The sequence below is a fragment of the Micromys minutus genome, assembly GCF_963924665.1.
Source record: "Micromys minutus genome assembly, chromosome: 2".
NCBI lineage: Eukaryota > Metazoa > Chordata > Mammalia > Rodentia > Muridae > Micromys > Micromys minutus.
The window spans coordinates 2,342,062-2,369,843 of NC_137971.1; the positions used below are offsets into that span (position 1 = coordinate 2,342,062).

At 44.2% G+C, this 27,782-nt stretch overlaps 1 protein-coding gene across 1 annotated transcript; it reads right to left on the reverse strand.

Moving 5' to 3' along the window:
* Positions 1-849: 849 nt before the first annotated feature.
* LOC308416229 (pancreatic triacylglycerol lipase) lies at positions 850-13,630 on the reverse strand (the record flags this gene model as incomplete). The annotated part of the gene is made up of 13 exons (XM_080911145.1): positions 13,543-13,630; positions 13,411-13,456; positions 12,124-12,278; positions 10,847-10,969; positions 10,171-10,305; positions 8,914-9,025; positions 7,815-7,934; positions 7,580-7,699; positions 7,134-7,252; positions 4,781-4,910; positions 4,325-4,433; positions 3,560-3,724; positions 850-913 (listed from the first exon to the last, which is right to left on the reverse strand). The coding sequence occupies exons 2-13, from the start codon at positions 13,454-13,456 to the stop codon at positions 850-852; spliced, it is 1,398 nt and encodes a 465-aa protein (XP_080767271.1). The 5' UTR covers positions 13,543-13,630.
* Positions 13,631-27,782: the final 14,152 nt, after the last annotated feature.

The window sequence follows — 27,782 nt, forward strand, 5'->3', positions numbered from 1 at the left end:
GCAGTTTCTAGTCTTTGCTATATTTTGAGTTGACATTGTTTTGTAGGGTGAGGGTTGGGAAATCTTTTATCCATCTTGGACATGTAGATATCTGGTTTCTGTAGCACTAAATGAAGAGGCTCCCTTTCCTCTAATGTGTGTTTTGATATCTTTGTCTCTTTGGCCTACCTGAATGTTTTTGTGGCAGTGCTGTCTTGGTTTTGTTTCTGTAGTTTTATAGTATTGAGATCAGGTATGAGTATTAAAAAACTGTGTAAGACAATAAATAGTCTGTCCCTTGGGATAAGTTCAGAATATGGAGTTTCATATGGAGTGTGCTGGGTGATGAGACTGATGAGCCAGATTGAGAATGAGCCAGCATGGCTGACTATGAAATGGGAACTCTGTTCTGGGCTTACTGGAACAGGATGGCTCTGCCTGTGCTTTTGGGAGATCACATAGATTATGGGGAGACAAAGGTTCTGTGGGAAGCAGGGCCATAGAAAAGATCAGACACGTCTCAGAGTCCCATCCTCATCTCCTGCTGTCTCATCACAGATGTCTGACCAGAGAGACAGTGAAAATGGCCAATTCTTGCACTGTCACCACAGTGTTACCAAGAGCCTTGAACACTGCCTGAGGTGGTTGGAGGCATTGATAATATCAACAGAGGACATCATTTAAGCAATATTCCCAAACTCAAATGCCACAACAAAAGTTTACAATCATTTATGGGTCTCAACCACAACTAAGAACTTATCATCTTATCTGGAAGCTCTGTGAGAAATAGCCAACACTGACAACAGAATATATTGCTTTAATACTAGACTTTATTACAGTAGGACTCGGTGGTCACACACCAGCAGCCTCCTAACATGCAGACAGTGTGAGCAGGACGTCTTCCCTCACTGTTTCTTGACTGCAGAATTTGAACCTGAGGAGAGAAAACACAAAAAGGTCACCTCTTCCTCACACAAGTGAAGAGTTGGGTTTGAGCACAGACATACCTGTCCCTTTATGCATCTCCACCCATTTCCCCAGCAGTCTGAGAGGGGCACCTTCAGACATTAGGATACTAGAGACTGAATCCTACCACGATTGCAACATCCTACCACGATTGCAAATGTCTAGAGAAGAGCTGTCAGTCACCCTACAAAGGACCAGAAGTACTTGTTTCCATATTGTTTCAATCCACTGTTGACTGCCCATGACTGAGACTGTGGGGAGCAAAGCCATGGTGATCAGGGACTCTAGCAGTGTTATGATTGGCTTATTTGGCTTTTGAGGAACTGTCATCAAATTACTTTCTCGATGGCTGCATCATTTTATATGCCACAACCAGCAACTGAGCGTTTAGGATTTCCCTTGTCTTCAGACGTGCTTGGTATTGTCAATCCTTTTATATATTAGTTATATATATTAATGTATTTAAGTGCATTATGGTGGCATCTACCACTGCCTCAATTTGTACTTTTCTCATGAGTAATAGTACAATTTTTTTCTGTGTATTTGTGATTTATGTTTCAAATGCGTTTCAGATAATCCAATTAGGTACTGATGCAAAAAATGTCAGTGCGATGATCTCTGCCCCCTACCCCTAATGTTGACCACCTTCGCTTAAAATAATCACTGTGTTCTCTGGGTATAGTTCTATCATCTTTCTATCTATCTTTTTGTCGTTTTTGATTTTTGTTCTCTTTGCCTTTCTAGGCTCACTCTGAGATTTTTTTTAATTTCCCCTCTTATGACCTTTCATTAATTTGCTTGTTGTAGTTCTTCATTCTCACAGTGCTTACTTTGGAAGTGCAATACATAAATGTAACATGCTATATAGTAAACTCGAAAGTGGCAGTCACAGATGGCATGTGGCTGTCCAACAGAGTCTTCCCAACTCTCCCACCCTTCATGATGTCATCATATGCTCTTTCTGTATCCTGTACCCTTCCCACAATCTACGTCAAATGCTGTATTCACACACGTGTGATACGCTCCCTATACTGCACTGGCATGTGCTGCATTATTCGGGCCCTCGCTACACTCTCACCACACGCTGTACCACACCCCTCTCCATCATCATATGATGTGCCTGTACGTGTGCCCTCCTATCCTCCCAGTACTGCCCTCTGTATGGTATGTGCCATCTTCTGACACTTTCAAACAAACAGAAGGAGAGCCGACAACGATAATAATACCCTCGTCTGATATCCTCACATCCATGCCAACTCAACTGGTGGCTAACTCAGTGACTACTCTCGTCTTTGTAGGTTGCATTGTCCCACTGTTTGTGTAGCTTGGGCTATTAGACTTAGTGTCAGGTGTTGGAGGTTTTTTTTTTTAATCTTGCTACTGCTAAACAATTTTACGTCTAATTTAAGTGAGTTGTGGGATGTAGTTATGTCAAGTCTTGCTAAATCCAGCAAAAACAAAACAAAAACAAAATTAAAAGCCAAACCAACCAAACAAAATTAGGATCTTGCTAAATAACCAACCCAGTATCAACAAAATGGTTGGCTTCTGTAACCTGCCTGGTGGGAAGTCTCATTCTGGAGAGAAATGGACACCACTCCAGTCCTGCTGGGTGGCTTGTTCCCTAGCCATGGCTGCTTTGCTCACAATGTGAGGTTGTCACGCTGTGCCAAATAGCCAGGGGACTTTAGACCTCTACCATACCTCTCTGTAGCCCTATCTTCTCTGGAAGGTCATGCAACAAAATCTAGCAGCTCAACATCCCAGTTCTTAGCTCCATCTCCTAGACACTGAGAACTCACTAAAACCTGCCTGTACCACATCCCAGAGGTCCCCTTAGGGATGTCAGCCGATGAGGTAACTTTAAGGCTCCACCCCGCCAGGTTTTTATCTTTCAGGCTTCACCTTCCACTGTTGCTTAAAGTTCTGTGTCTTGAAAACTGTTGTGCGTGTATTTTGTGTGAACTTTTGTTAGCTGAGGGGCCTTGGACTCCTCTGGCAAGAAAGCCAGTCTCACTGGCCTCTGAAGGATGCTCTAGCATTTGTCCCACGCACCCTGCAGCAGAATGTGGTTGACTCGCAGACTGGGGCTGACACTGGTGTCCCCTGTGGGTCAGTTCTCCTGGTATCCCTTTGTAGGGGCATGTCAGTCTTAGCTAGGGGCATGTCAGTCTTAGTGAAAATGGAGAACTGATGTCAGTCTTAGTGAAAATGGAGAACTGATCTTCTGCACCGTAAGCTTTACCAAAAGACCAGTGACACAGGACAGTGTATCTGTTTTGTTCCCTGATAGTGAGTTCCTGACAACCTAAGTTTTATGAACTAACGAAGTTGAGGGATGGGCAGGGTACACACACACACACACACACACACACACACACACACACACACACACGAGTCACCTACATAGTCCAAAGGAAGGAAGCATTTTTCTCCCATGTATAAGAGTCTGTCAAAGTGACATTCTTAGGACACTTGACACTGTCTCCAATGACTCATGAGATCTTAGGAAGCAGAACTGGCTAGAGCATGTGTGATCCCCATTGGGAGGTGTGGGTTGTTTTAGTGTAAATAGACGCATTTAATCCTTCTCTGTTTGATTCTTGTTACTCACACTCTGCCGTCATTTCTTTCCACTGTAACCCTTGATGCCCCCACTTTGGGTAGAGATGGGTTGATCACGTTGTTGTACCAAATAAATTTAACCTTCTGCAAATCTCCAACATCCACATCAGAGTCGATTTCATTGACATGAGTATCACCTGGATGCAGAGAGCCCCTGAGAAGTTAAGAGGCCAACAAAAGTGTATGTTAACACACATAAAGAGATAGCAAATTAACACACACACATCTCCACACAGTACATAAAAATATGTTTCAAAAACCAGTTCAAAGGCCGTTTGCATCTAAGCTGCTTGGTAAGACATTTGTCACTCAAATGTCTGAAGTAAATTCACACGTGCACTTGAGCCCAGTGGTGGTTTTTCTATCACTAACTCAGATTGCTTTAGTCATCCTTTTTAAACACAGACTCAAATGGATCTTTGTCACAATTCTCATAGTTTTATAAACAATGGTGTTGTTATAATATCTTTTCTTCACTTTGTGTAGGGAATAATTATTTACTAGTTATAAATCAAATGTCAGGCAACAAAATAAACATGAAGGGCTTTCTTATAAAAATATCAGAAAAAATTTAAAATGTGATTTTGCAGTGCATTCATGGGTAATGGCTACATGCAGCTTTCTTATTGTTACATGTGACTACACGTTAACTACATACATATAATAGAAAAAGCCCATCAACAACATACATCAGACATTGATAGCCTGTCAAAATGTAAGAAGCACTGAATGATACGTCAAACCTTTTACTCACTTGAAAATTTCATACTGTTTAGAGTTTCCTCCGTTTCCAAATAAAGAAACAAGAATGTGCCCGGTGACCTTCTGTCCAGACAGGGTGACAGACACCTGGTAACGCCAACCTGCAGGAGACCATGTTTGCATACTGTCAGCTGAGAGGGAAGAGGTTCTGACCACAGGTTAACACACCCCAGCACCTGCAGAATGTGAGTAATCATGTGTTGTGCAGTTTCCAGGATCAGGCACTGAAGTGTGGACTCAGAGAACATCTCCAGAGTGGATGAATGAGGGGGGTTTGCTTTGCTTTTTTTCAAGCCAAGAGCATACTAAGTCCGTCTTGTTTAAATGTGAGGCTCAGAGGTAGAGAACATTTACCAGCATGCATCAGGCTACGGGTCTCACACCCTGTCCCACCCGTGTTTTCTCAAAAGGAGATCTAATCTGAAAATCAATTAAAATGGAAGCTTACGTGCAAAGTTGCTCTTATCACCGGTGTTCAGGTAAAATTTCTGGTAGAGGCCGCTTGTTTTCCCAGAGAACCTGTCGGCATAGTGACCCATCTGCGGGCATCCTCCATTCCCACATGGGAAGCACTTATTCTGTGAAGTTGACAAAATGGTGACTGGGAGTTTTCTGACTTCTAATAGAGCATACTTTTGCCAACATGGTTTAATGACTGAGTCAAAGCTAATTCCATTCCTGATTATGATGGTGGGACAGTAATGGTTGTCTCAGTGAAAGTTAATCATATATCTCATTATTCTCAGGCTAAGCCCAGTTTCATTGTCAAATTGCACAAAACCATAAAAACCACACCACAGGATAACTGGTATGTATCTCTTTCCCCCTTTGCTTCTGTAGCTTACTTTGTTTATTCTAAAACATCCACTCTCTTGCTAGGTGATTAGAATTTATTTCTGAGAGATAGCACGAGAACAGGAAATGACAGTCAACTTCTGCCAGGCACAACAGGTTCCATCTAGAGGAAGACAGGCTCAAAATCCAGACCCTTCTCCATTCCCTTCGCTTCACTTGGCAGATGCTCACACTCAGAATGTGAATCGCACCGTGTAGAGAGAAAATGGCCCAGTTGGCCAATAAGACTTAGCCAGGCATCTGGCATCTAAAGGAAACTAGTGCAGGAAATGCCCTCAGCTAGGGATTGTGGTAAAACAGGTGAAGCATAAACAGCAGAATTTTGAGGACGGATCACCCTATTTCCACTCTGGTGGGAAGGCTTTCCCACAGGAGACGCTCATGAAGGACTTCTCCCCTAGAAAGCTAGACAACAGCCCCGAGGAGCCTCAGGTTTGATCATCTAGCAAGGTAAGGAGAGACTAGGTCAGCCAAGGAGAAGCGTGTTAGTGTTTCCACAGACATTTCCCAAGAAGAAGACAAAAGTTCCATCCTTAACCTATAGGTATGTTCATCAATATGACAGACAGGGATGTGTCCTGGATTCTCAAACAGCTAGGAGATCATGTACCCAGGGGCCACAGCCATTTTCTCTGCAGAGCACAGACTTAATTAGATATGTGTGGGCTTGGATGTTCTGGGCACACACATTCCCAAAATGGCCTGAGCACACACATCTCCAGGATAGCCTGGGCACACAGTGAGGATGGCTTGGGCATACACACACGCACACACACACACACACACACACACACACACACACATCCCCAGGATGGCCTGGGCACACACATACATCACCAGGATGGCCTGGGCACACACATACATCACCAGGATGACCTGGGCACACACATCACCAGGATGGCCTGGGCACACACATCCCCAGGATGGCCTGGGCACACGGGTGAGGATGGAAGCATAGGAGGAACTCTAAAGAGAAGAATCTGAACACGAACATTTTTTGTACAAAAGTGCTGTGAATCTTACAAAAGAAACTTTATGTCATTGAATCAGACTATTTAATTGCACGGAACCTAAATATTTTTGGATCACTTTGTTTACAGGAAGATAAACCTAAATTCAAACTGAGATAGGGGCTCAGCTCTTACCGTATAACAAACTTACATGTGAATAAAATATGTACTCCTCTCCCATATTTTGATTATTATTATTTTTTGTTGTTCTGGGTCAAGCACTTAACATTCGTCATGTGATTAATTGGTTTATCAAGGGAGCCAGGCCTCATGTCATTACATTTCTAGATGAAGAAGAACCTCAGGGAAGTGAAGTAATTCGCCCAATGTCACTGAAGTCCTTGTTTATAACTAAGGTATTTTTTTCTTGCCCTTGTTTCTTAAATAGAATGTTGGTTACTTAAGGTTTTCTTTCTTACCCGACAGTGGTTAAATTGTTTGATTTGGTAAAGGTATAGTGAAGGAAAAAAAAAAAAACCAACTTTCTAAAATCTAAGTCAATAGAAACATCACGTTCAAGATTACACTGAAGGAAAATCCAGGACCTTCCAGTGATGGCCTTCAGATTGCTATAAGTTAGCATCCTATGTGTTTGTTTAGGAGTCCTTGACCCTCAACAAGGTTGAGCATTTACCTGATACAGAGGAATGTTTGGTAGCTAAGACATTTCTGTTGATAAGCCCCTTGTTCTATACTCCTGTAATGCACTAAGGCTTTTTGGCTACTGAAACGCATATGTATGAATTAATATAACAAATGTTCAACTATAAGTGGTCAGGAAATGACATTATCACAAATTCAAAAGGGAGTCCAGAGACAGAGCGCACTGCCAAGTGTGAGCTTAGCATGCACATGGCTCTGGGTTGGATCTCCAGTCATGAGGGGAACAAAATACATCATAAAATGAAGCCCAGAGGAAACCCGGATGCTACTCACTGCCTTGAAAACGTTGTAAGAGCTGCAGGAGAAGCCAGCGAAGCCGGTTGGGTTGACGATGCTGTCGGTGTAGTACTTGTAGCTTCTTAAGTGGTTGCAGGCGGCAAAGTTGCGGGTTCCTGTGGTCAGGCAGGGCGTCAGAACGTGGAGCTAATAAATGTGTGCTCTAGTAAGGGCAAACTCGAAACATAAAGCAATCATGAAGTGTGTATGGGTGTAAGAGGGAATAAACTAAATGTAGTTTAGAACCCAAAGTTCCACTTGTCACAGGTAAACTCATGTTTTGGGGACATAGTAGAGGTCTTTTGTCGTGTATGTGTGTGTGTGTGTGTGTGTGTGTGTGTGTGTGTGTGTGTGTGACTCTGTACAATTCCAAAGTAGCTAGCAAAATTAACAATGAGAAACACAAAGCTTCATGAGGAAATCCGTGCACGCAATGTTTTTACCTTCCCAGATCCCGTCGATGTCAACAATTTGGGAAAGAATATTCTTCTGACATCCAGGCATTTCAACTCCTCCATTTGGAAAGAAATCTAGATGACCCACAGTCTGGCTCATTCCAAATCCTGAAGATTTGTTTTAAAAGTAACAAAGTTTCTATTACTATGCGGCCAAAGCAATGACAAACGTTTCTAAATGCCAAGATTAAAGTCATTCAGCAGGCAGACCGGAGAAGCTCACCTAAGTTGGGGACAATGGGAGCGGCGTCTGTGTGAATCGCGTCCACAAATTGAGCATCGGTGGGGTCCAGTCGAACTTCTTCAGGTGTGCCCTGGAAGTAAGGTTCAGCGGGGTCCAACCCTGAAGGAGATGGGATACCTCATCAGTACAACAGCTATTTCAGTGTGTGAACGTTGCATCAAGTATGGGGCACTGTTGTAAGGCGTGCATGGAGAGCTGTCAGGACTGGCCTCTGCGCATGCTCTAGCCCCCATGGAACTATTGTTCCTTAGCAGCGGTTCCCCTCAAACGCCTGACCCCAGAAGACTAAAGGTTCTTCAGGCTGGAGAGTTCTGCCAGATTCTAGTCTTCTGGGAAGGCCGGTGCTTTCTGTGACTGAGTCCGCAGCCTAGCGTGGTACATCACCTGGCAGAGCAGGCTGGTGACCATTTGTAAACCAGGGGAAATAATGTTCTGAAAGAATGCTTTTTCAATAAACCTAATGGAGACCCTGGCTGTTTCCATTGATCCAAATGCAATCAGCGTTTCCAATACAGAGAACATGATAATTTCCAAGTCAGTTTAGATGGTTGGAAGACAAAGGGGGAAACTGCTTATTCCTGAAGTATCCATGTCTCAGGTCCCAGACAGCAATGTCTTCCTTGTCAGGTTACCTGAGCCTGTGGTACTGGCCTCATGCAGACGGCTGCAGTTTGCTGATGGCATTTTGAATCTAATGAACCAGAACTAGAAGCCCCAGGCAGCCAGAGTCTCTGCCTCCTTTCCAGCTCCCACCACACCATGGGTGTCTAGTTGATGAAGCTTAGATTTGCTATCCACTAGAATTAAAACAGAAGTCAGCTCCTTACACACCAACTCGGAAATAGGCAGTGTTTATGGGTACTCTTAATTCATGGTTTGGTCACATGCAATATATTTACATGTTAAATGACAGGGTGATGACCGAATTCTGGAAACAGGAGTCCAACTCACCAGGTCACAATGCTCTGAAAGTGTGACAGGTTCAGAGCAACCCTACCAAGGTGTACCCCCGAGCTGCCCTGAAGTCCCACAGAGGGTGCATATGGCCCCAACTTCTAGAACTTGCTGTTGAACCAACCTGTGATCCTCCCAATGGCTCCGAATGTCCTCTTTCCTGCCTCCCCAGCCACGTGGGAGCCCAGGCTGTGGCCAATAAGGTGGACGTTGTTAGGTGAGTATCCGAGATCAGACTGTTGGAAGGAAAGCTTCCTTAAAATGGTTTCAAGTAACACAAAATGCCAGATGGTCAAGGGTGCCTCCAAACCCTGGTTTTTAAAGACACATGCTCCCTCTCCCCTTCAGAGCACCCCCATATCACTAAGAAGAAATGTCCCACTGGGGGAGAGAAATGCCGGAAGGACAATGTGGTCATAATTGGAGGTGGTGAGGTAAGGATTTGGATCTGGGCCCCTGAGGAAATTACTCAGGCACATTTGGGTTTGACATTTTTTAAGACTTTTCCGTGCCCCAGTCAGACTGGATTACTTCCATCATGTTTGTGTTCCATTAAATAAATGAAAACTCGGGAGAAAGCTCAGTCGGTAAAGCACAGAGTCAGAGGCAGAGGCAGAGGCAGAGGCAGAGGCATGTCCTTGGAACTCAGTCCTGCTCGAGTACACAGTGAAAGACTGTGCTCCAAACATAGAACGGATTGCGATCCAGGAAGACTGCACACACATGCACAACATGTTTGCACACCTACAGGAGCACTGCGCCCCCGCAGCGCACTAAAAATAAATAAGACAAAAAATGTAAATATGTGGCTGATATCGGTGTATCAAACTGATAACAAAGGGAAATTTTTAAATTAAAACAGATCTGAGTTTGGCACTGTATCTCAGCAGTAGAGCTCCTGATTAGTATGACCAGCCCCAGAGTCCATGTCCAAAACTAAAATTAAATAAAAAACACAGCTGGAGAGATGGCTCAGTGGTTAGAGCACTGACTGCTCTTCCAGAGGTCCTGAGTTCAAATCCCACAACCACATGGTGGCTCACCATCTGTAATAAGATCTGATGCCCTCTTCTGGTGTGTCTGAAGACAACTACAGTGTACTTATAAACAATAAATAAATATTAAATAAAAAACACAGGCAGAATTTACCTGGTATTACCTACGTAGTTGTTAAGTTAATTTAATTAGAATTCAAAACTTGTTATTGAATTAAGTAGGTTACTGATGAAGCCTGAATAGAGATTGGGGTGAGATTCACCTTTAAGCAAAGGGGGGATGTCATCTCATTAGATTTGTTTATATCAATGATCATACCTGCAGATTTTGTTATGGAAGGAGAATGCAGAGAGCTGTGTCTGTGAGGTTTTACAGACTCAGTTACCTGCAGGACGTTAACCAACAACGCCACTTCTGCCCCCACGACTCGGACGTTCTGGGTTGCCTGGGTGTATGTAGCTCTGGAACCACCCTTCCAGTCCACACAGATGCAGTTCACACTCTCCACTCGGAACATGTTCTGATGGACGAGACACAGCACGCAGTTCACTCACCCAGGCTCTTTACCCGCTGCTGACTGACACTCTTGAAGATTTAGTAAATTATCTTCTTGACCTGCCCAATAGCTATCCTGTTAACCCCAACGCTATGACTGAAACCTAGTCTCTAATGAGTGTAGAGTCCTTCCTCAAGCCTACTATTGGCTCCAGACCACTGTGGGGACTAAATTCTTGGGATTTCTACCACAGCAGGTGTATTGGGTGGACAATGAAGGTCCATCCTTGACTTGAATGCCACTGCATGGTAGCTTCTTTTGGCAAAGCCTGAAATATCTCTACATCAGTTACTAAGTAACTATGTCACGATCCCTGCATAACTCCATACCCCATACCCCAAGTGTCCCAGGACCCTTGTGTCCACCACTACCTCCTCTCTATCCCCTGCTCCAGGATCAGTTGGTCTCAGACTCTGGCTTAGTGGTTGCCAGCCTTTGATCTTCTTAGTTGGGGCCAGTGTTTTCTGGCCTTTAACATTTTCTCTTAGAAAGTTCCATGGCTCACCTTGCACATGTCGGATAGCCAGTTCTCTTCTCCCTTGTCTATGAAACCATGGATAATGATCCTAGTTTTTCTGTTTGTTTTGAAATTGGAGTTTCTGATACTTGATGCATCTGCAGTAATTTTCTGTTTGGGGTAGAAAAATGTTTGAGTCAAGGTTCTTCTAGTAGCATCTACAATCATTTCTGTATGGGCAAAGATGGTAGACAGGATTCTTGAAAGCCCACATAGGCAAGCCATTCACACCCATCCCCAAGCTGTTACTGTCTGTGTAACTGTTTGACTCAGACAATATGTCTCCTAGGGTGTTTGTCATTAAGATCTTCAGTGGAAGTCTTTGTACATATGCCTATCTATCTACCTACCCATATATATATATATATATATATATATATATATATATATATATACATACATACATACATACATAAATACATGCATACATATATAATCTATCCAACATTAGGAGATATGTACATGTTCTAATATTCCTTCAGGCATAATGGAGTTATTGCTCAATAAATCAGTGTAAGTTAAAAATATTATAACTGGGTCTTGTTTTGTCTGGGACAGGGTCTCATGCAGACCAAATGTCTTCAACTCATTAAACAGCTGAGGATAGTCTTGAACTCCTGAACCAGTGTCTACCCTTCTAGTGCTTGGATTAAAGATGCTACCATACCTGGGTGGAAAGCATTGCAGGTTGGAATATATTGTAAACAGACAACCAAGGTTTTCTATCATCCCTTTGCCACAGAAAGAGCTGTCAATCATTCACCTTCTTGACTGGTGCAAGACTAGACGCTGTGGTTCACTGTGTCTCCTTCCTGTGGCTACAGGTCAGCATCTGGCTAGACCAGAAGCTTCTATTGAAAACACATCACTTTCCAAACAAATCCTGATTGAACCATCTTAGGTGGATTGCTTGCGTGTGTGTTTGCACTATATCAGGAAATGTTATTTAAAACATACAAGTAAAATGTAGCATATTCCTTGTTACTATATAAATCAGTGTGAATACTATAGAAATACATATAACTATTGTATCCCCATGTGTGTAATGTTTTTATATGGTAAACTGGATGTAAAACATGAGTAATAAGAATTGAATGGCCATTTGTTTATAAGTGAGTTTATAAAGAGTCTTTAATCTGACTTCTCTAGGTGTCTAAACAGGTACACATTCTACTTCTCATGTATTCTCATTAGAAGGCTTGTATGTTCATATGAACTACATAAAGAGTATGAAACTTAGTCCTGAAAACAGCAACTATTCCTACCTGGTAGTTGTCCTGGTTCTCGTTGGTGTACAGGAGGAAGCGGGTGTTGATCTGTGATGGGCTCCAGGGCAGAGCTTTCAGGGGTCTGTCTATAGTTCCTGACCACGGGGCATCATCACTGAAGCAGCCGAGCTTGTCAAAGCAGACTTCTCTTCCTGAAATCACCCACAAATGTCTCACAGAGATTACTTTAACCTTTCCAATGCACAACCAACCAAATGTAAGTTGAATTGTGTGTTGTGGTGGGTGTGCTTCCTTGGCTTTCTCAGACACCCTCTGCTCACACATGTTTTGCCCTCCCTTCTGCCTCTGGGACCATGTCACTCCCCCCTGTCTCTGCTCAGTATCAGTCAAGGACTAATTATGGCTTCTTGGCCCAGATGTTATCATTGGCCATTGGTGCCTAGATATGAGATGGCCCTTTGTCTCAAGAACTGGTCTGAGTGTGTGGAGGCTCTCAACTCCAGGTAGCTACCCTTTTGTCTTTACCCTTTGGGTGAAGAATTGTAAGTTTTATGCAAGGGCCAAACTTTGAATTTTCACCTTGGCTGAAGATATGGATGTCTGAATGGTGTTTGAGGATCATCCTGAATTTGTGAGATGTAGACATTACTCATAAAATTACTCAACATACAAACCATCAGTGATGTGACAGCGGTAGTCTGGCATGCTACTCGATGAAGGGACAATGCAAAGAAAGAGTTCTGGAGTTGTGTGAAGCCCAGGGTAAAGGCAGAGTAAGAACAACAGCTGTTGTGAAGGCTGAATTTCTCTAGACCTTACTATGTGCACAAGGCCTAATAAGATGTTTCACTTCTCTGACTGAAACCCCATGGTCACCCCACTAAAGGATGCCATTGTGCCAATTTCACACAAATACCCCCAGGTTCAGAGGGTTTTATGATTTTCCATAGCTTTGTAGAAGTGTAAGCGATGACCTTAGGTTCAGACACCTCCCTTGACCTAAGAGGGGCTAGGCTCAGAAAATAAATATCTAGTTGATTAGAACTTCAGATAAACAGTGTTTAGCTCAATTTTATGTACAAACTGTCTGCACTATTACTTGTTTGAAACAAATTGAAATAGCATTGGAAATTGTACCTCACATCACTGCAATCTTTGGCACTCTTAAGCCTACATTAAGGCTTGATTTATTTCTAGCCGTCCTTAATCCTACATTGCTCTGATCTAAGTCCTCATCCTCATCATGACCTGCATCTGGCTGTCACAGCCTTGGGAAGACTCACACAGTGAGGCTCTCTCATCTCCACACACATCTTTTCTTACCAGCTACTGCTCCCAGCAGCACTGCAAATGTCCACAGCGTCAGCATCTGCGCAGAAGCAAAAACATGGCTGAGTCTGAGGAACATAAGATGCAATCTAACAAATGAGTCTCCAAATCGGGTTCCTGACTCACCGTGGCGGATCCGTCAGGTTCTACGGACAACGAGGAAACACCGAGATGCCCTTTTATAGACGAGCCTTATCTTTTCGAGCAGTGTCATGGAAAAGTGACTTGAGAAGAGAAAGGCTCCAAGGACGCACTTCTAATTTAATCTCAGATAAGCCCAGGTTGATACAGAAGGCTGATCGTTCCAAGGTGTTCGTGGAAAGAAAGTGCTAGATATGGAATGTTCTTGACCATGTGCTGTGTGCTGCTCAGAACCACCATCTTTTTTTTTTTAAACCATCTTTTCTCTGCTCCTACAACAGTCCCTTCTCCCTGTCTGTCTTTTCCGCTCATCTGTGTGCCCATGGGCACATGTCTAAAATCAGCTGTCTTGACCAACTCGGTCAGCCACACAGGCAGCTCGTGCCACCTCCGAGTGATCCCAACGCCCCTGAGCACAGTGAGGCGCAAGAAAGCCTTCACAAGCAGATGCAATGAAAGCAGGTGTGCTCTGTGTTACAAGTCCATAAGCTAACTTATCATTCAAGAATAATGGGGGGCAATCAATTAACACACATCATATAGTGTGCACACCTGTGATCCCAGCCCAGGGGGTACTGCTTTAGGACTGAGTTTCCAGCTAGCCTTCTCTCTCTCTCTCTCTCTCTCTCTCTCTCTCACACACACACACACACACACACACACACACACACTGTCAAACAAGGAAAGCCAAAGAGGCTCAGGGATGAAGGTGCTGTCCTGCAAGCTTGATAGCATGAGTTTGATCCCCAGAAGCCACACGACAGAAGGAGACAACCAATTTCCAAAGCTGCCCTTTGATCTCCACATGTGTTCTGTGTCTCTCCACAATAATAACAGTAGTAAAATTACAGAGGAAAAAGAGGAAGAGAAGAAAACGAGGAGGAGGCCTATGAATAGGAGACTTCACCATCAGATGAAACTATGAATGAAGTAGAAAACTTGAAACTCATCTTGCAGAAGTATGGGCCTGTGACATTGTTCTGAGAGCAGCGTTGCATGGCAGACAGCTGTGATGTGTTAGAGTAGTAGATTTCCTAAAGTTACAGGCAGAGACATATGTTAAGGGCTACACCCAACTACCCTGTGACATAGGACTGTACAAATCATTTCATATATAAATAGAAAGAGTCAAGGAATAAGGAAGTGAAGAATACAACAACAACAACAACAAAACAGAATTAAAACACAACTCTCTAAGAGCTGTTAGGGACTGAAGTCGTGGTGAGGGGTATAGCTGTGTTGAATGCTGCCTAGCATGCTTGCAGCCTGAGTTTACTCTCCAATACCACAAAAGAGAGAGAGGATTTGAGAGAGGAGGAAGGGGGCGGAGATGAAAGAGAGCTCAGATTTTGTATTCCCTGCATTATTTATTCCTGGGAATGCTGTGTTCTTGCTACAGTAATATTCCCCACAAGCCAACATCCATCCTGAATTACCAAGTCATCTACACTCTGCTTACCAAGCAGTTCCCACATTTCTGAACTGGTGTCGAAGCTGTGAGCCTCATAATTTGAGGACCCCTATTCCATCCAGTCTCCTGAATTAGGATTCAAAATCACCTCCTTTGAAATACAAAGCCAATGGGGGAACTCGTTGGTAAACTGAAATAGTTTCTGATTTTTTAATGCTCCAGGGGAAAAAAAGTCAGTTTCCCAAATCTAGAGATTCTGGAAAAGGCTGTCTCAACTGTGACCCCATCATGGTGACCTCCCCAAATCCAGTCCTGCTGAACTCCTCAGCTAAGCGATGAAATTTAGGATTGTTGTGTTCAGATGTTTCACGTGCTTCCTGGGTTTCTGCTTTTGCCTTACATAGTAGAGAAGGCTGCCATCTTCCCCAGTGACTAGAACTAGGCTTTCTTCCCCAGCCTCTCCTGATGTTTGTACCCCCATGCCTGCAGGTGTCCTTTGCGGCGGTGAATCCCCAAACTGGAGTTACATGCAGGTGAGGCAGTAAGCTACCATGTGGGTGACAGGAAGAGACAATCAAGTGCTCATAACTGCTGAGCCTCATATTCCCCGGGCCAGCCTCAAACTCACTATGTATCTATCCAATTATGGCCTTGCAGTTCCTTGTGCCTCCACCTCCAGAACTCTGAGACCGAGGAAAATCACCTTCACGCCAGTTTACATATTGCTGGAGATCAAACTCAGGACTTCACACTCGCCAGACAAGCACCCTGCCAACGGTGATGCCCGGCCAGCCCCCAGAACTGCTCCTGTGAGCACAATCTGTTCAGGTGGAAGCATCCGGTGCAGGACTGAGCGTCTAGCACAGGGGTTGAACAGCCACACTAGGGCAGTCACCTCCTACAACCTCCTAAATAACAAAAATATATTTGTTTAACTCTCAACCTCATTATGATGGAGTTTAGTAACTATTTTTTTTTATTTCAATTCCAGATGAGAACCATTGCTTCATAAACAAACTGAGGCTATGTCTGCCTCAAAGTTTAGTGAAAAATCAGTCTTTTTGTACCTGGTCCTCTGGGAAAAACTAGCATGTTGAGAGCACAGCGCTCTGCCCATGGAGGACTCCATTCAGTGTGACACAGCGCTCTGCCCATGGAGGACTCCATTCAGTGTGACACAGTGCTCTGCACATGGAGGACTCTCTTCAGTGTGACACAGTGCTCTGCCCATGGAGGAGTTCATTCAGTGTGACACAATGCTCTGTCCATGGAGGACTCCATTCAGTGTGACACAGTGCTCTGCACATGGAGGACTCCATTCAGTGTGACACAGTGCTCTGCCCATGGAGGACTCCATTCAGTGTGACACAGTGCTCTGCCCATGGAGGACTCTCTTCAGTGTGACACAGTGCTCTGCACATGGAGGACTCCATTCAGTGTGACACAGTGCTCTGCACATGGAGGACTCCATTCAGTGTGACACAGTGCTCTGCATGTGGAGGAATCTCTTCAGTGCAGGGACACAAGTATTTTACACACACGTGGAAGACTCACTTCAGTGTGAGAGGGGACACAGTGCTCCACATGTGGGGGCTATCTTCAGTGGGAGTGGGGTCAGCACTACCACAAAGACTCCATGCACAAGCCTTTGACACTCTTCCTCACATCTGCAGACTGAAGGTTTAGAGGTCAGCCTTCAGCAGTTCAAGCCTGGAAGCCGCCATGGGTTCCCACTGGAAACACACTTGTAGGTCTCCACACTCAGAGCATATTCAACGTGGACTCAACTTTGACCCAGAGACCTTGGATGGCCTGATATAAAACACATGACAGGAAGTTTCTAATCAGGTAGCAGTGTTTGCCAAGGAGGCAAGCCTCCCCTTATGTAACACTCTGATACTAAACTTCAGGTGAGGGAGAGAAAGAGCTCAAGACACCTGTGTGGCTGAATAACCATCACAGGAGCCAACGTGGGTCTCATTACCCAGCCCTCAGAGAGCCTGTCCTGAGCTCACTTATCCATCTCCTCCATGGTCAAGGCTGTCTGTGGGAAGAAAGGCATGTTGACCTAGGATTACAAAGCCACTTCTGTGACTACAGGGGGTGGCTGGCATTTTGTACCTTACACAACAACCCTCTTGCCAAATGGGAGGGTTCTAGTTGCAAGGACACAGAGTGAAGCAACAGCCAATGCTCACTGTTACGAGTACACCTAAAGTGTCAGCATTAGTGGGTCTCACAATCCACAGCTTGTCAGATTTGCTTCTAATTCAACAAAAACTCGTGGGAGGCCGAGCAGCTTTTGCTGGTTTGATTATGAGGAAGAACATGGAACTCGGAGCTTAAAGGATCTTTCCAGGATGGAGTTTGATTGGAAGTTGTAGAGCGTCAGTCTGGAGACACAAATTCTTCCACTCACCTCTGACCTATTTGTACGGCCACATGGAGGGCTGTGGTCACCCAGTCTAGAATTGACCTCAGGAGTGAATGAGTCCAGAGGCTATAGTGTGTTGGGAATGCACACACCTGTTCAAGGTTGAGTGTTTGCTTTTTAAGGCAAACTTTTGCACATGCACACAATCTTGATAACATGGTTGTTTTGGTTTAATGTTTTTGCCCATAGCACTGATCCTGCAAATGGGAATTTTTTAAGATGGAACTATAAACTCTGTGATGCTATATAACCATTTCTTCTGGTCACACAATGGCTTTGTAACTGCCTTCCCTGTCCACAGGCTGACTGCTCCCATGCCCCATGTCTGCCTTCTGTGCACCGCCCGCCCCCAGTTCTACTTGCAGACTGCAAGTGTGCCTGTTCTCCCTCATCACCTTTCCCTGTCTGTACTTTCTCACTTGGAATTGCCCAAGAAGAATATAATGTCATCCACACCTTAGAATGTCATGGGAGAGAGTGGGATTCATGTTCATAATTTATATAATCCAGTAAGCCAGAAATATTACTCCTTTGGGGGCTGGGCAGATAACTCAGTGGTTAAGAGCACTGACTGCTCTTCCAGGGGTCCTGAGTTCAATTCCCAGCAACCACATGGTGACTCACAACCATCTGTAATGGGATCTGATGTCCTCTTCTGGTGTGTCTGAAGACAGCAACAGTGTACTCATATACATAAACTAAATAATTATTTTAAGAAATAGTATTCTTTCCACTCATAGTACTAGTCTGTCATACTGCAGACCATCATGTTTGTTGGTTCGTGTTGGAAAATAAACTGTTTATTCTTTGAAGCATTGCGAATAAGGCTTTATAGTCTGTTATGTGTATAACATGATCAGACCAGGTGTGTACATGTTTGCTCAATTTCCCAGTCCTTGTGAACTTCTCTCAGAACCTGAACTGTGTGTGAGGTGGGTGCGGCATGGGGAGTGGGGTTCTGAATGGGAAAGGCACCTTAAACGGCCAACAGAGGAGCTTCTCAGTGATGTTGACAGAGAGGAGAGCAATGACAAGGGCCATGTATCCTGGGAGATGTGACGTAAGAGGAAGTGGATAAGGAAACCATCCAGTGAGATGGCTTGCCCAAATGAACTGTTCCCAAGCTGCCTCTTGTTTCTTTGAGATGAGTAATTTTGTTTGTCAACTGGGCTGGACTGCAAGATCCTTGAAATTTTAGTAAAAACATACTTAGGGGTGATTGTTGAGTTCATGATTCTGCAAATTACCTCAGTCTCAAGGCTGTGCTCCTGGTAGGAAACTCCTTCCTCATCCCTGCATCCTTTCAGTGGCTCTTTTCCCACAAGCCCCAAACCTTCATCTCTCTTAATTACTATTCCAGGTTCCTGGGACACTTAAGGGCCAGGACCTCTTCATGTTAACTTTCCTAATGGCGAGAATTGCAGAGATTTTAGACATCCTTTGGGAATAAGACCGACGAGCTTTGGGTTAGACAGTGGAGACCCAAATACTCACTGAGAATGAATAGCCGGATAGCTCCTTACAGAATAGCGTCTAGCACATAGTAGGCACTTAACGCTGTCATTATTATTTAGAGTAATGTTATCTGCTAGATCTGCATTTGTAGAAAGCCTTGCCAGGATTTGCTGACTTTGCTCAGTTTATTTCCTTGAGTTACCATAAGTACCCTGCCCCAGCAAATGTAATGGATGGTACCTCTGTTAGTTACACATACCAACATCACACATCGAGCACATAATACGCCTTTCATAACTTTTTATTATATGTGTGTCTGTGTGAGCATGTTATATATGTGTTATGCCTGTGGGGGCCAGAAGGGAGCATCAGTTACCCTGGAGCTGTGGATACTGAGTGTGAGTGAAGGAAAGAGAACTCGAGTCCTCCGCAGAACCGCAAGTGATGTTAAGCATGGAGCCATCCCTCCAACCTCCAGTGTGCTTCATTGTGAAATGGTGTATGTTCCTCACCATGTGTGGTTAAATAAACACATACCTAAAAGCCTTGACTACTAAGAAATAACAGATAAATAATGTAACTGCACAATTAACACAAGATTATGAATCCGGTTATCCGGTTATTCCCTTCCTAGCATGAACAGAGCTACATCTAGACAGGGATCAAGCGTGCTTGCAAGGCCAATATTTCAGATGAAGTAGCCATTTAGATGATTGGGGTTAAATTAAATTCAGTTTAAAGTTAAATTTAATTTCCTCTAAAGCATCATTTCTTGGATGCATAGTAAAGTATTTCTTAAGTGCATAATGTGCAGAAAGTTGCATGAGTCATAAAAAATTCTGAAAATGTTCAATTTTTTTTATTTCTTTCTATTTCTTCATGGATGATGTGATCCCCGGTGACTGTCATGGCACTTCCCCGCTAAACATTCCGGGAAAGGCAAGACTTCCCTGCAGTGCCAGGGGAGTTCGAAACTACCGGAAGTAAAGCCTCTCAGAGATTGGCGTGGCATAAATTCTGATGAAATCAGGTTTGATAACATATTGATGAGTGGTGTTCTTACTCATGGTTGTCTTGGAGGGTAGCGCTCTTGCCAAATAGGTGTGAGAGCCAGAGTTTGCACATGTGTAAGGTCAGGCAGGTACGGTAATCCTAGCATACAAGCTGCAGGCACAGAATCCCCTGAAGAAGTTGTCCAGATAGACTCTCTGAATTAGGAAGCTCTAGATTCAGGAAGAGATGATGACCCTCTGAATGTATGTGAGTATATACATACATGCATACATACATACATACATGTGTGTGCATGTGTGCGTGTTTGTGTTGTGACACAGGAAGACACCCGGTGTCAACCTGCTTCTGACCCTTACACATGCACCCATGTGTCTGCTTGTTCACATTCAGATACACATGCCAACTCTGATATTTATTTATTTAGTTAGTTAGTTAGTTTGTTTGTGAGAGAAGGTCACTCTGTGTATCTATCCCCTGGCTATCCTGGAGTTTGTTATGTAGCCCAAGATGGCCTCAAACTCACTTGTCTCTTCTAACCAAATGCTGAGGTTAAGGGTGTGCACCACCAAGTGTGCCTACTAGTAGAGACTTAAAAGTGAGAAGGTAAACTTAATAACATTGCTATCCAAATAAAACCAGCCTGGTGGCCTTGGAAATGGAGGGCCTGCTTGACCAGGGGTCACTGGAGATCCTCTGTGAATTGCAAAGATGAACAGACGGCACACTGGGGCTTCTACACACTGAACAGACACAACACAAAACAATATGCCACCAGAAACGCAGCCATTTCGAGAGCAGCTGCCCATCTGTGAGTTGGCCACTCGGAGTCCTGGGTGTGGAACGTTCCTCTTTATGGCAGACGACATATGAAGACTTACTCTGCGTGCCGAGTGTTCAGTGAACTTCCTTAAATTGCTTAAGTGTGTGTGACAAACACCACGTGGCTCTCTCTGCCAGCACACTTTGCACTCTTGTGCTCCCAAGGAAATGGGAGTTTGGGGGAGCAGCATGAGGGGCTGCTCACAATTCACATTGGGGGGAACTTTCTGCCACACCCTTCAGGACAGACTCATCCTGATCTCTTCTTCCCATATGCATGGAGTTGCACCAGCCAGTGCTTTGCTGGCTGGTTTTTCCCCGGTGGCCCCAAACTCAAGCTTGTGGGCTGCTACTCCCAGTGGCTGACACTGCTGTTATTTTTAATGTCCTTATTTGGGTTGGTGGCTGGTTCTTCCTGTGCCTATAAACTTGATAGTTATAGACTAAGTGCAAATACATTGCCATGTTGCCTTTTCAGAGGGAAGACACTCAGGATTTAGACACCAGCTCTAAGTCCTGTGTGTATGGAGGACAAAACTCCCATACAATTCTGTAAAGCAAACCTTCAATATTACCATTCATGTTACCCAAGAGCACCATAGGAATTGGTCCTCTGCCGCTTTTCTTTGTAAAATGGGAGCAGTCATGGGAAATAGCCTCCTTATTGGGCTGTAGGAACTAACACCCACAGAGGCTCAGCACAGCCCGGGACACAGTCTGAGCGGCAATAGCTGTAAATATATGAGTGTGTGAGGGTCAGGAGGTCCTAGGGAATGACCAGGATGCTGTCAGGGGTTTCCATGATGCAGCTTAGCTGTGATGGGCAGTTCCTCTTCGGGGTCTAAGCCTGGAGATAGCAAAGGCCAAAGAGTTTCCTCTTTTAAGATTCTTGGAGATAACCAAAGCCCCTGAAGAGTTGAAAACTTTGGGGGCAGCAGAGGATGGGGAAGGGGGAGCTCCGAAAATGGCATCTCTGTGATTTAAATCTATAAGGTGGACATTGCTAGCTAAAGTTGATAGCAAGTAGATAGAGAACAGTTTTTAATGTAATAATCCTCCACAAGTAGCCTTTCATACACTTCAGCATTAAATACAGATTATAAATTAACCCGAGAGAGCATATGAACCTCAAGAGTTTCACTGTCATATGCAAATGAATCTTTATTGTTTCATGAACAGAACTCAGGCAGGGGGCTATCCAGCCTGGAAGCAGTCATGCGGTGTGCAGATTTCACCACTAGAGGGCCCCTCAACTAAATCTATTGGAGGAAAGTACTTTCCGAAGCGAAAGACTTTGAGCCTCTACCACCTTGTATTCCTATCACATCTACGTTTATCAGCAGAAGTCGTTTCACGCGAGAACCTACAGGCATCTGTCCAGTCAGAGCTTCCTAAAGGCGAATTTACTATGGCCAGCATGAAGTCCGAGAATGGTAGAAGAACAGTATCATCTGTAGACATTTCGAAAAGAACAACAAAACAATTAACCTAGAAACAGCCTTACTGGCTAGTAATTTTAGAAATAATCTTAAGCATTCTTTCCATCCTAAATGCAGAAACTGGGGCTCAGCATTGCCAAATTACCTAAATCCAGCCCCATGTTCAATCACTAGCCTGTAATGTGACAACATTCTCTGTATCAGCCATCTGTCTGTCTGTCTGTCAGCTAACTACTCTATCGCAATCTATTCTGTTCTAATTCTTTGGAAAACTGTGCGTATAATCTGAATCCTGGGGAAAGTCCCTAGACCACCTGGGAGTCGGCCAATTGTTGGGGAGTTCCCTTCCTTATTAGGATCTTCACCACACTCCTGCGACCTCAGGTTCCGCCCAGGTTTCTTTGAATGCCCCTCAGCAGGTGAATGAATTAGTAACTATACCATATCCTTACAAAGGGCAATGCCCAGTCATCTAAAAACCTGTTTCGCTGACAAATGCATCAAGTAATGTCACCCTAACCCTGAAATCTCAAAATCATCACACTGAGTTAAGGAATTCAGACATGAATTTTTCAGGCTGATTCAGGTTTTCTGTGAAATGAACAAAAGAAAAGTGTGTGGTTTCTTTAGGCTGAGGCAGGAGGACATATAGATTCATGGCTGTGAAACAGTTAAGGCTCAGGAAGGAAGGGGACATCATGGTGGTTGTGTTTCCACAAGGGTATACATCCATCAGAACGCAAAAGAGTGGACAGTTTCCATAGGCACAACCTTAAAGAATTTTAATAACAAAAGTAATTTAAAGAGTAGAGGCTGCAAAGACGGTTCAATGGGTAAAAGCACTTGCTGCTCTTGCAGAGGACCCAGGTTCAGTTCCCAGCACCCACACTGCAGCTCATAACTGTAACTTCAGTTCAAGGAGATCTGATGGCCGCTTCTCCCTTCTGTGGGTATGAGGCATGCACACACATACCTGCCGGCAAACACCTATATACACAATGACACCAGATGAGACAGATCCTGTTAAAATTCCTAATCTGAAAAAAACATTAAATTGGGGGGCAAGAATGGTGTCGACATATATAAATTAAATTATATGCTGTTTCTTGAGATTACTGATTCCAAACATTCTCTAGGTCATTCTCTCTCCCTTTCACTCTCTCCCTTGTGTGTGTGTATGTGTGTGTGTGCTTGTATGCATGTGTGTGTGTGTGTGTGCTTACATGCATGTGTGTGTGCATGTGTGTATGTGTGTGTGTGTGTGTGTGCTTGCATGCATGTGTGTGTGCATGTGTGTATGTGTGTGTGTGTGTGTGTGTGCTTGCATGCATGAGTGTGTGTGTGTGCACGTGTGTGTGCATGGAAGCCAGAGGTAAGTGCCAAGTGTCCTCCTCAATCATGCCCTGCCTTAGTTTTGGACGAAGTGGATCCAGAGACCACAGATTCAACTAGACTGGCTGGCCAGCCCCACAGAACCAATCTCTACCTCCCAATATTCACACAGCCTGTCACTGAACTTCAAGCTTTCTGCTCCCCAGTCACTGTATTTAAACATTTAAAAATATGCTTTAAAGTTAAGGGTTTGGGTTTAGTAAAACACACAAATATTAAGTGCATTGTTGATTATCGTTTATAATACATACATACATGAGTCCATTGATTCTAATAGCCAAGCTTTGTTAGGACCCCTCCCTGGCGCAGAGTGAGCATCCAGAAAAACGCAACTGCTGGAAATATGGGATGTCTGACTCTGGGGTCAGTAGAAACTCTGGGATTTTGCCTGGTTTTGAACTTCATATTGTAGAATACCTCGTGGTTTTCACCAAGCACCCTGAAACCGTACCTAGAGCCTCTGGTGCGGCACACAGCACAGCTCCCTCTACTAGCCTGTCACCTGTGGACTTGGGATTATTATAATGCAACTAACAGGAATAGAAACAGGACGTTTTCCTTCTTCTATTTGTGTGTGGGGGTGGGGGAGTGATGTGTGTTGGCATGCACATGTGTGGGTGTGCTTGTGCGTGTGTACATAAAGGCCTGACATCAATGTCAGGAACCATCCCTAGGTGTTCCTCCGCCTGATTCAATGGAGCCAGTCCTCTCAATCAAACCTCGAGCTCATCAATATGTCTAACCCTTGTCAGCTAGCTTGCTGTCTCTCCACTCCAGGGCTAGAATTACAGGTGGTGCACCCACAATTTTACTCAGGTTCAGAGCAGATGGTATCAGATTCTCATGCTTGCATGGCAAATGTCTACTATCTTCTCCACCTCTATTATAAACATTTGAGACATACTTCCTAGTAGGTATATATGAAGTCCAGAGTTTCGGGGTCATAAATTCATGACAAATGTCATTTGTTCAGTCTGATTTTGATCTGATAAAATATATATGGTTGTAATAAATAGTCTTGCTTGAAAGCAGCCTTTGTCACTGCGTTACAAGCATATGTTGTTGACATTTCCACAGGTGAATCTCTGTGAAAAATATATGGGAAGTCCTTCAAAACTCAAGGGTATAATAGTTTATCCACAATATGAGCTGAGAATGTATCTTTGTTAACTGATCAGATGATAAGTTAAGGCATTAATCCTCACTAGGCTTCTCTCCCAGAGACTCACATCCAACCCCCCAAACCAACACTTCCCGAGATCTCCCTTGTAACTGGCAGGCATGCTCCTAAACAGGATATCGATCTCTCCTGCCATTTCTCGGGTGGGCTGTTGTGAAATGTGTTTCCCCTGCCCGAGGTACCCTGGTCCATCTACTCATGTAATTCTGTTTTCTGTTGGACTCAAGGTCCACATCACAACCAATTTCCCCTTTCCATCTGTGTCTGACCTGCATCTGAGGCACTTCCAGAAGGTTCCATGTCTTATGCCAGAATGTAAATGCATTGTAATTTCTTTCCGCTATAATTCCAAATCAAGAAGGCAGGAAATGAAAGACGAATCCAAAAACATGCTTCCAATTATAAGCCCTGAAAGGCTTATGGTAGTAACCATCAAAGGGAATCCTAAGTGTGCATACGAGGTTTACCTGTGAATATGATCATCTGTGTCCACAGGTTGCTTTTTCATTGGGGATTTTTTTTTTAATGCCACGGTTCTGAGTGCCTGCATGCTTATGGTTGGAAAGGCTTTATCACTACAGAGCTTATTGGGGAAGTTTGGCAAAGAAATATGTAAAATACTTTTCCCCCTACATCTTTTCCTAGAAACAACTTTTCTAACTTACAGGAAAATAAAACTTAGAAAAATGGGTGATAATTCTTTACTGGTAATCCAACAGGACCATTCAAAACTCTGGGTGTGATTTAGGCTTGGGGCAGAGTCTTATTGGCCCGTGTACATCTTCATAGGAATGTAAAAGGGGCGGGGACTAGCAGCACCCACGGCTAAAGAATCAAGAAAGGGTTAGTTCTAGGCCACCAGACGAAAGTTGACAAACCAGGAAACTAGAATCCAACTTGGAAAAAGCTACCTGGGAACATGTCAGGAAATGCCTCCTTGACGGAACCGGCGTCTACATGGATGCCTCCTTGACGGAACCAGCGTCTACATGGATGCCTCCTTGACGGAACCAGCGTCTACATGGATGACTTTTGTCTGGCCCACCAGCTCAGCAGGAGCAGGATTATGGGATCGTGTTATCAGGGTGCATGTGAAAGATCACCATCCTTAAAGTCTGCCTCATGTCTCCAGAGGAGGCACTCATCATGCTGAGAACAGGCAAGCAAGAGCGAGTGAGACAGACGAGAGAGAAAGGCACCCTGGCAGATCACAGTCGGTGGAGTGATGCACCTTGTAAGGCAAAGTATGAAGAAAGTAGCTACTTCTAAAACAGAGTCAGATCAGTTGTGGACAGAAAAACTTATATATAAAAAAGATTACACTGTTGCTCCCTTCAGACACACCAGAAGAGGGCATCGGGTCTCATTACAGGTGGTTGTGAGCCACCATGTGGTTGCTGAGAACTGAACTCAGGACCTCTGGAAGAGCAGTCAGTGCTCTTAACCGCTGAGCCGTCTCTCCAGCCCCCCCAACTATAAAATCTTATTTTTGGTTTTAATGAGCTCTCATTCTCTGGGGAAAGGGGACCATGAGAGAAGAGAAGGAAATCTTAGCATCAGTTGTATCTGTAAGTTTCATGTCAACCCTTGGGACAGAAAGAGCAAGTCTTCACAGCAGCTCCAGCAAGGATGCCAAAACCTGGATGACAGCAGCTTGGCAGCTTCGACATTTACAGCTGTGCGCTGTTTGTTTACTGGTCGCAGCACTGAATGGTACTAACTTCTCCCCAAAACCGTGGGAATGAAGCAGAGGAGAGGAGGAGAGGGGAAAACCTATTTTAGTCTTTAAATTGTTTTTTTTTTTTCAAAAAATACAGTATCATCAGAAAAGAATAGTCCACTTGGGCCAGATATAACAGGATATCCTTAACCAGTTGGCTTATAGAAACAGAAATGCATTATGGCCATGGAGGCTGGAAGATGCTGGCAGATTGTGCTTCTGTGCATCAACTTTTCTTGCTGTGGCTTCACACAGAGAAAGGATGCATGGCCTCTCTAGGACCTCTCTACAGGGACGCTAAGGTTCTCAAGGAGGGCTCTGCCAATTGCCCCTGAAAAACCCCTCCTCCTAGTAGGATTGTCTTGGGGTCAGGGTTTCACCATTTGAGTTTCAGGGAGCACAACACCCAAACTGAAGCAAACATGTGTGTAAAATAGGAAGATTAAATAAGCAATGATTATAACTCTCCCGGGGGTGTCCCGTTCTCCTCAGAGGAAAAGTCTTCACTAGGATTCCCAACCAGCTCCTTCCATATGAAAGCTTACTCTCATCAAGCTCCACCCCCTTCCTAGAGTAGGTTCATCAAGCTCCACCCCCTTCCTAGAGTAGGTTCCATTCAGTTCCTGTATCCTGCCTCAGCACTGCCCTTCTTCTGCCTGCACTCCCTTACACCTCCTGGCCTGAGTCTCCATTCCCCCAAGGCTTCCCCAGGAGGTTATCCCCACAAGCCCTTCCTTGACCATCATGCATGAAACTTCAAAACCCACTTTGACTATGTGCCTTCTCTCCATTTCCTTTTGAAAAACCCTTAGCATCTGTTGCTTGAGAACGTGTACTGTTAACCACTCCTATCGGTTGTTTAAATCTCTCCATCAGAATCAGATGCAGGGGACAGAATATCTGTTATCTTTCCAGATAGAGGGAGGCTCTTCAAATACCGGTTGGATGCATTCCTGGACAAGGTCCCACAGATCCACCGTGTAGCTGAAGGAGCAGACAAAGCCCCTAGTTGAGCGGATTATTTACATCCCCTTCTCTCCAGTTGTGTGTGCCTCAGCATGGTCCCAGTCCCATACTTCCTGTATACTTTGATATACAGTATGTATTTGAACCTCAAAAATGGTTATATGTGTATAAGTGTGTTTGTGTGTATGTGTTCATGTGTGTGCGTGTCTGTGTGTGGCATATGGAAGCCAGTGGTTGTTGACAGATGCCTGTCTCACTTCTGTGTATGTGTGTGTGTGTGTGTGTGTCTGTGTGTGTGTGTGTATGTGTGTGTGTGTGTGGTACATCAGTCAGATGTGCACACATACAGAGGCCAGAAAAGAACATCAACTGTAACACACACACACACACACACA